General features: G+C 40.8%; 1 protein-coding gene across 1 annotated transcript in view; it reads right to left on the reverse strand.

Annotated features, from left to right (window-relative positions):
• The window catches only part of FRZB (frizzled related protein), a 32,196-nt gene extending 23,145 nt beyond the window's left edge, over positions 1–9,051 (reverse strand). Inside the window, exons 1-2 of the mRNA XM_019752852.2 lie at positions 7,801–9,051; positions 342–389 (exon numbers count right to left, since the gene is read on the reverse strand). Coding sequence (XP_019608411.1) covers positions 342–389; positions 7,801–8,278 — 526 coding nt within the window. The 5' untranslated portion in view covers positions 8,279–9,051. The remainder of the gene's footprint in view (positions 1–341; positions 390–7,800) is intronic.
• Between the last annotated feature and the right edge of the window lie 364 nt (positions 9,052–9,415).

Below are 9,415 nucleotides of genomic sequence, written 5' to 3' on the forward strand. Positions count from 1 at the left end.
GTAGCTGAACCTTCCTTTCTGATTGGACATGTGGTATCAAGAAATAAGGGCAAACCCCCATTGCTTTGTCCTCCCACCACTTAGCCTCAGATGCAGGAGCAGTCACAGAAATTACATCACAGAGTGGAATAAAGAAACCCAGCTTTCTGGCTAAAGGACCAAAAAGGGTAGCCCCCAAAGAACTGAAAAGTACTGAGGGAGATCACAGAGAGGGAGGAGATGGGAAATAATCCCCAAAAAATGTAAGGCCCAAAAGTCCCCAAATAAGACTTCAGTATCCAGGTTACATCAAAAACTAATTTGATCACAAACAAAACCCAAGAAGATAGTGATATACTCACCACTGCTGGCCCCTCTACAGTTTCCATTACTAGAATCCATAGGAAAATCTGAAAGGTGATAGAATAAAGTAAGAATCATAACATATTTGTTATTATTTCAAGAATTCCCACATAAAAAATCTAATTCAGTCACAAGTTGACTTGAGTAAGAACCCAGGTGTCTCAAGGAAATGGATTCTTATCAGTGTAGTAAGGTTGGCACACTTATCATTTATTAAGTCAAATAAGGACAAGATCTACTCTTTCATGTGATGGAAAGGTAATATACTCTTATGAATCCTCATGAACTGTGCGTAAAATTTCAGGATTTAGTAAATAAAGTTTTAGAGCTTCACTAAATGTGTGAATTATCAGCATCCTATCACAGTAAAGCCCGTACACATATTAGGCACATGCCCAACACTTGTCTCTTGATGACTAAAAGACGTGTAAATAAATAGATGTATCACACTGTAATGGCATACATTTAAAATTTCAGTGCCTAAGGAAAACATTCAGAAAGTACTCTTGTGCTCTTTGTTAACTGTAGACTAAACAGTTCTTCAGCAGAAAGGAAATCTACCATTCAGGGACTACTCAAGCCAGTGCAAGTAATAGACATGGTAATAAGTGGGAACTGCCATTGACTCTTATCATGATCTCATAATACCAGAAAAAGATAATAAGTGATGATAAAGGTAATGATATAAAGTCCTTCTGTATTCCAGTTAAGAAAGCAGCCTCTAATGAATAACACTGAATGCCTCCTAAAGTCCCATGATGAGATGCTATATATTCCTAGGCATATATTCTTATTGACACTTCAACTCAGTCCTTTTATACGAGTTTTATATTTGTATCAACACCTTATGTTAAATGAGTTTAACGCCTGTTTATACTAGAAAATAATAGAAAATAATGTTTTTTCTGTGTTCTTTTTCTTCATGGGTCATATTATGAATAAAACAAGAAAGGGTTAATACCACTTTAGGAGAACAGCACCCAAAATTACAATTAATGAATTAGTAATCATCAGCTAGTACTTAAAAAGCTATATCCAAGGAAATACAGCAGTCACAAAATAAATAAGCAGGCAACAACTACTTGATTCTAAAACATTTGGTTCAGTTCAGTCATATACTGTTAATTTAATGACTTTTATTCTATTGAAAGGCTTTATTCATGATAAATGTATTCAAATATTAAAGTAATGTACCAATGGTTTTTCTATTCCTGAATAAGTCCACTAATCATGCGATATGATTCATAGAAAAATGATCTCTCTGTAAATGAGGAAATTATATTGATCTACATTCAGAATAATTGTTTATTATTAAAAGATTGAAATAAAAATGAAAAATAAAACTCTTCTCTTGGAAAAGAAAACCCCTTTGATACAGCTGAATCCAGGAGAAGGGTTTTCTTCTTTCATTCTTATTTACAGGAAAATGTTTCTACATTTTTTTGAAGTGCTTAAAAGTTTTCTGATCATAAATAATAAAAATATTGTTTTCAGAAAGTTAAATTTAGGCATTCTAACAAAATCATCCTAAATTAAAATAGTAGATATTATTAGTAGGTTTTATGAATCAGGGATTTCTAGTAGCGGTCATAGAGGTTTCCAGAAGAGTCGTAAAGGAGCTGGGGAATGTGGGGAGGTTTTTCTAGAGAATAGCACATGCAAAGGTTTGGGGGTAAGAAACTGCACTACTCATTAAGGGACCTGCATATTTTCCACTGTGGTCTAAATATAGAGTGGTATCAGCACAGAGAAATGATGCTGAAGAAGCAAGAAAGGATGAGATTATGAAGGCTAGAGGCAGATAACAAAGGATTTTATCAACAAATTTGTATTTCAGAAAGATCACCCTGTTGGAATATGAAGGGGCAATACTAGAGAGGTAAGCAAGCCAATTATCCTCTGGCCATAATTCACATGAGAAATGGTGAGATCCAAACTAAGAAAGTAGCATTAGAGAAGGGAGGGGAGGGAATTGGATTCAGAGTAGACTCAATAGCACTTGATCCCTCCTGAATGTGGGGAATAAGGAAGAGGAAGGAAGCAAGGCTGACTGCCAGGCTTCAAGTATGGGTGTGGTGATGCCTCAAAACAATATAGAAAATACTAGACTCTGGGTGGTGAATACACAATGGGATTTATAGATGATGTAATACAGAATTGTACACCTGAAATCTATGTAATTTTACAAACAATTGTCACCCCAATAAATTAAAAAAAAAATACTAGAAAAGAATAGGGCTGTGATGGTAAGGAAATGATGAGTTTACTCTGGGCCATGTTGAGACTGAGGGACTCAAGGTTAGATGTGAAAATCTGGAATGCATGTTTTCTGATATTTCAAAAGAAGTAGTTATAGCTTATCTCTTGGAACCCCTTGTCCAGGGCAGTCTTTTATTCTCTTGAACTATACAGATGGTCCCCAACTTATGATGGTTCAACTTTACGATGATGTGAAAGCAATATGCATCCAGTAGAAACTGTACATCGAATTTTGAATTTCAATCTTTCTCTGGGCTAGTAATATGCTGGGTAGGGGTAGAGAGCAGCAGCTCCCACTCAGCCACCTGGTCATGAGGGTAAACAACCAATACTCTTCAGTGTACTGTGTTTCCAGCATTCTTTGGATATTGTGTTCTGAGCACGGTTAAGGTAGGCTAGCCTAAGCCATGATGTTCAAGAAGTTAAGTGTATCAAATACATTTTCAACTTACAATATTTTCAACTTACTATGAGTTTATCAGGATATAACCCCATGGTAAATTGAGTAGCCTCTCTATATAAATGTGCTTTCAAAATACAACGGAAAAAAAAAAAAAGAAACAATCCTTTAACTACAATTTTGATGGTCAAAAGACACAGATTCCCCTTAAGTAAGGAATCACCTCTTTCTTCATAAGAGAAGTAGAGTGTAGAATGGGTTCTGCTTTGAATCTTCTTTCTCTTAATAGCTTTATGAACTTGGACAAGTCACTTAACTTCTCTATCTGCCTCAGCTTCCTTTTCTGCAAAATGGAAATAATAATACCCACCATGTAGTTAAAATAATTAAATAAATTAATATGCATAACACATTTAAAACCACACCGAGAACATGTGAAGTGTTACTAGTTCTAATTCTGTTGCTACTAATGATCCCTCTCCTGAGGATGATACGTCCTCTCCCCAATCATATTATTGTTAAACACTTATATTGTGCTTTATCATTTATCAATCACGTCACATGAATATTTCTTTTGTTCTTCACAATCCCCAATGTTAATGTCAAATGACTTGCTCAAGGCACAACATTAATGGCAAATCTGGAATTCCAACTAAGGGCCTATAACTCTAGAGCTGTGATTTTTTTTTAAACTGAGGGAAATAGCCAATTCTTAATTATTCTGAGCTATATGTCTATATGGTGGCTCTCGATCACCTCTTTTTATACATTTAATAGAAAGAGAAAGGCCAAATAACCTTAGTCAATTTTGCTATTTATAGTGACAACTATTTGGAAGTTTGCTGGGAAGGAAATAAATGAATTATTAAAATAAGATTTGGGGGCTACATAAGAGTTTACTACCACTGATAATTGGGCTTACTGTAAATTAAATACTATTACACTCTGAGATATTCTTCCCTACCCCATCCAGAGTGCCTTTCAATATTTTACGTGATGAAGTATCCTTAGAATCATGTTTTCTCTCTAGTTTTAATCTAAAATTTCCATTTCTCCTTTCCACTCCATTTTCCTCCTATCACACTAAATAAGTCTTCCTTCTTGGTATTTGGCCCCTCAAATATTTGTAGACCAAGGCTAAAGAAAAGGCTGCCTGTTCCTCAGAGAGTGGAGAAATGATTAAACAGCAGTTCATGCATGTGAAAGTTGGCCCAGCTCTGCCAGGCGAGAGAGGGCTTGGAGAAATGTGTTGAGCAAGAGCTGGGGTGACAAGTTAACACTGCCTCGGAGACCAGCAAATGACTGAGGAGTGATTATAAAGCCCTTGGCATGGCAGGCCATGGGAGTTGTATAAATAGCTGTTAAATATCATACAATAAATTTTCTTAAATACATGATTTCTACATTTCTGAGATAAAGTATTTGCAACTAACAGAAATCCATCAGACTCATTCATTCTTTCTTGTTGCTCCCAAATGGATTTGTTCTTGAGCCTGAAGTCCAGGTCGATTTGTATAAAATGAAATATTAAGCTTATATATTCAGAAGTAAGATGTGCTTTTCCAGTTAGGTCCCACTGTGAAGCTTGTTTTCCGGAGCTGAACTGATAAAAGTTCTAGGCTGTATCTGCAGTGACCAACATACCATGTCAAAAACCAAACAAACAAAAAAGAAAATGTCAATTTGCTATAACAATGATAATCACAGTAAAATAGCTATAGCAGCAGCAAAAATGTGTTAAGGGCCATGTATCACGTAGTACATATGCTATTTAATTTCACCTTCACCATGCCTGTGGAATGTGGATGCATTATCTCCACATTACAGGTCAAAAAACTTTCAATCAAAGAGGTTCTGTAATTTCCCTACAATAACAATTGATATGAGGCAGAGTCAAGATTCAACAATTGCTCTACCCAACTCCTAGCTCATACTCTTTACTCACCATACAATATTAAAGATTTGACTAAATGTCTTAATTAACTGGCTGAATGACTAAATTGAACTGAATTCTCAGATAAAGCAGTTCTGCATGTAGCCACAACTCTACAGTAAATATAAAACGTGGAAAAAGAATAAATTTAATGTGAATTTATTAGTAACGGTCAGGATATGATGTTTTCCTTATAAATATATGTTTACCCTCAGTATTTAAAAAGCAAAACGTAGTTTGCAGCAACACTCCATTTCAATAAGACTTTGCTTTGCAAAATGTCCTAGACTTGTTTGTGGAGTCGTAATATACAATGAGGGAACAGATCCATGTGAATGGTAGGATTTGAAAAATACTCTTGGCATTGAAGAAATGTGAAAGATGGTCCCATTTTATTCAGGAAGACCTCTTTTTTACAGTCTGCTGGATTCTAGTCATAAGACTTAGGGACTCTGCATCTACCTGGAGGAACGGAAAAAAAACAAAAACAAAAACAAAAAAAACCCTGCTTCGTGAACTGTCATATCCCACTGAACCAAGGAGTATATTTGCATCATAAATTCAACTGGCCACATGTGGTAGTTCCTAAGTAATTCCAGGTGCCTGACAGTTTGACCCAGGATAGGGAATGTAATTTTCATCAAGCTGGCCTTAGAAACCAAGGGGGACCCTTCAGGCTAAAATACACCCCCCCCCCCCCATTCCCCATTCCCACCTCCTTTTCAGCTCCCTCCTGCCACTATAGTCTGATTCACACTGAAGGTTATGGTAAAGGAAGTGGGGGAAGGGAGACCACTACTAAAATATAGTTCCAACTACCATCTACCCCTACTTATTTTTCTAGCAAGGGTGCTGTCAGCAAAGCAGATATTGTGGCATTTTAAAGCAGCTCAGAAATCAGGTCCCATGGACTGACAAATTGTTTCCATGCATGTCCTATTTGAGTGCTTCAATGAGGCAATTGTTCTGCCTTTGGTCCGCGATGATAGGTAACTCAGGGACACTTAAGGAAACTGCTTCCCATCCATACTGAATATGGCCTTTGAGAGCCATTAACCTTGCCAAACCTCTCTCAGTTGAGGTCCATCTCTGACAGGTTTCAGAGTAAGTCTTCTCCTTTAACAGGAGGAATGCATTTCAGCGTGAGCACCTCATTCCTAGCCCTTGGCCTGAGCGGAGCGCCAGCATTTAACTGATTCTAAGTGCCTGGCAGAGCAAGTCAAAAATTGACGGAACTCTTCCAGAGTCTGCACAGCCTGTGACAGTAGTGAGTGCAAAGGCTCGAGAGTGCTCTTTTAGTCCAAGGACTAATAACAAGTAAATTTCTTTCTGATTATTTTATACAACCAGTTCTTGGCTCTTGATTAAAATCAAGAAGACAATAGAGAGTAATAAACTAAGTGAGGTGGCCAACAAAAAGCTCTTGAAACCTTTCTGTTACGTTTCGGTTTTGCAGCTATTTGTACAAGTACTTTTCTCCTCCCCACTCACTTTACGTTAAGCGGGTCCGTGTGCAAAAAAAAAGCAGTTTTTTTCAAATTAGTTCCCTGACAACCAAGAAGCATTATCTAGAAATGGGCTACAGACATGAGCTTAGCCTGAGCAAGCTGAGAGGCAGAAGAAGAAGTTGATGCCCAAGAAATGAACAGAGAAGGAGGCAATCAAGTTCTCACATTTAAGAACAGAGCTGACTTAGGAAGGGAATGAAAGAGGACTGATCATAAAAGATTGAGTTTATTTTTAAAGTATATGAAGGGTGAAATTTGAGCATGGGTTAATTGGTAGAAGTGGTACTGAGTAAGAATTAAATGGACCATTAATGAACGAGGTTTAGTTAGGGTCTTAAGAGTTATGACTGTCATAATTAGACCGAACACTAGTGAGAAAACAACTTGTGGTTGATTCCATTAAATGTAGAACTGCAATAAAGTTTTACAGTAGGGAAAGATTGAAATGAATGTGTGGTTGATGGACACAAAAAAAGAGCACGAAATAAAGTACTAAAGGCAAATTGTTTGCAAAGCTTAAGAGCAGGATAAGAGGTAAGATTAAAAATAACATTACATGAGTATGTGATGATAACACATCTTAAATATAACTCCTTTCATCCATATGTCATTTACAAAATGACTTGAAGGCATGTGGGAATGTGAAAAGAGCCCAGCAATTTCACTCCACCAGCTCTGTGGCTGGAGCAAGTCACAGGAGCTAATTAGCAGTGCATAGCAATGTTTCACAGCTGTTTCAGTCTGGAATGGAAGAACAATTTATCTTATTGAAAGGAGGGGGAAATTTAAGGTGAAAGTAATTGCTCAAATTGGATTTTGAGCAAACACATACCACTCACATCTGTAGGTCGGAGTAAGGTTACTGAAATTATCTTGGCATTTTTAATGATGAGAGGAAAACAGCACTTCAGTTTTGTGTTTTCACCATATAGTCTTGACAAGCAGCTAGAACTCCACAGCTATAGAAAACTGATGATGGAGAAAGCAAGAGAGTCAGGCAAGGAAGCTCAGTAGTTGTACATAAATTAAGAAAGTAAGAAAACAGCATCACTACACAAGCTGTGGTTACTTGCCAAGAGCAGAAAGTGAAGGAACAGTGTTGAGTAGAAATGTTATGGGAGTGGAATGAATGGTGTTTTAGAAAAACAGGTCACCTATTGGAATAGAGCTGCATCAGTTTGGAAAGGCGATGAGGTGAAAGAAAAAAGGAATGGTGCTCGATGGAGGAGTGATTACGAGAGAGATTAAGTGATCCGAAGAGAAAAGACAGAATTAGAGAGTAAAGGCGAGTAACAAGGACTCCAAAAAGTGAGCGGGCTGAAGGGCAGGGGAAGCGGCTCGGCAGTGGCCGGACTCACCCGCTCCGTCCGCAGTGACAATCGCCTCGGGAGAGATGCACACGCCGCGGTCATAAACCGGCAGCTCCTCGCAGGCGAGGCTCTCCGGCCACGAGTGGCGGTACTTGATGAGGATGGGCTCACAACCCTGCCGGGCCCGCTCGCACACAGACTTGCAAGGCTTGATGGGCTCGTGCTGGAAGTCAATGGTGCAGATGGGAGCGTACATGGCACAGAGGAAGAACAGCAGGTCCGGGCTGCAGTGGGTACCCAGCAGACCTTCGAACTGCTCGATGGCCAGGATGGCGTTGGCCTGGGTGCTGTGGTGCAGGTGGTTGGGCATCTTGGTCATGTTCCAGGGCAGGGACTTGCACAGGGGGATGCGGACGGGCTCACAGGCTGCAGCCCGGGCTCCGGGCACGCGGAGCAGGCAGAGCGCAGCCAAGGCGAGCAGCCCGGCCCGCAGCAACAGCATCCCTCCCGGGCTGCCGCGCACCATGATGCCAGCAGGATGGGGCAGGGTGCAACAGTGCTGAGGACGCCGAGAGGCCCGCGCCGCGGTCTCCTCCTCCCCCCTGGAAGCGGATACAATGATCTGGGAGCTTCTCCTCCCCCGGCAATCTCACAGCTTCCTTGGATCAAATTCCCCCAATGGGGTCCCACGAGCTCCGCCGAGCTCCAGCCGCCGCCGCCCCTGCAGCTAATGCCGCTCTGGCCGCTCTTTCCCGACGTCTAAGCCTTCTGGGGCAGTAGCATCTATTTATTCCTCGCCTCCTCTGGCAGAAGCATGAGACTTCGCCGATGAATCAGATGAGAGGAAAACAAGAGGAAGCAAGGGAGAAATAAAAACAAAGGTAGAATTCAGCTGAGGTAGTTGGAGCTCTGGGGTGTCACGTCTCTTGGATTACAAAAAGGTGCTAAAAGAAGCATTTAAATTTTCCAAAGTGGGGAGGCTGGGGGCGGAGGGAGTATGGGGTGAGAGGAAGGAAGGGAAACCAGAGGGAAAAGTCTCCTAATGGGGGAGGAGAGTGCAGTAAGAGTTTGCAGGTCTTGTAGGCTGAGCCAAAAGATTCAATTTTTGCTGTGAGTTGCCGCTGCTGTAGCGACCGCCGCCGGCAGGAGAGACCGCAGGACGAACCTCGACGGGAGGTCTGCGCCTCGGACCCGCAGCTCTTCCCTTTCCTACCTCCCCGCCTGAGAGGCAGCTCCTCCCCCCGGTGAAGACCCAGCCCTCCAAAGCCTGCCCATCTTCCCAGGAAGTGGGGAATCTGGGGAGAGGTCTGTGGGCTGGAGGCGGAGGGAGGGAAAGCTTTGAAAAGCAGTGAAGACGCAGAAACCCTAGACTGCTCTGCCTTGAGACCTGCAGCTCTTTCCCAGCCCCACAGTGGGAACCCACGCAGGGCCCTCTCTCCCTCGAGATAGTTCCTGTAAGCAAACACAGCTTTACTTCTGTGATCACTAGCTCTGCAGAGAGTCACACATGAGGGGGAAAGACTTAAGCATGTCAATGGTGGGCCTTAACCCAGAGGTCCTGACTACAGAGGTCTGCATTGTGAAAAACTAGATAGGGGGAAATTGCCTTTCATTAAAAAAGAAAAAAATGTTGTACATAATTACACATAGACCACCAAAAGCA

This window comes from Rhinolophus sinicus, linkage group LG01 (assembly GCF_036562045.2).
Source record: "Rhinolophus sinicus isolate RSC01 linkage group LG01, ASM3656204v1, whole genome shotgun sequence".
NCBI classification, from domain to species: Eukaryota; Metazoa; Chordata; class Mammalia; order Chiroptera; family Rhinolophidae; genus Rhinolophus; species Rhinolophus sinicus.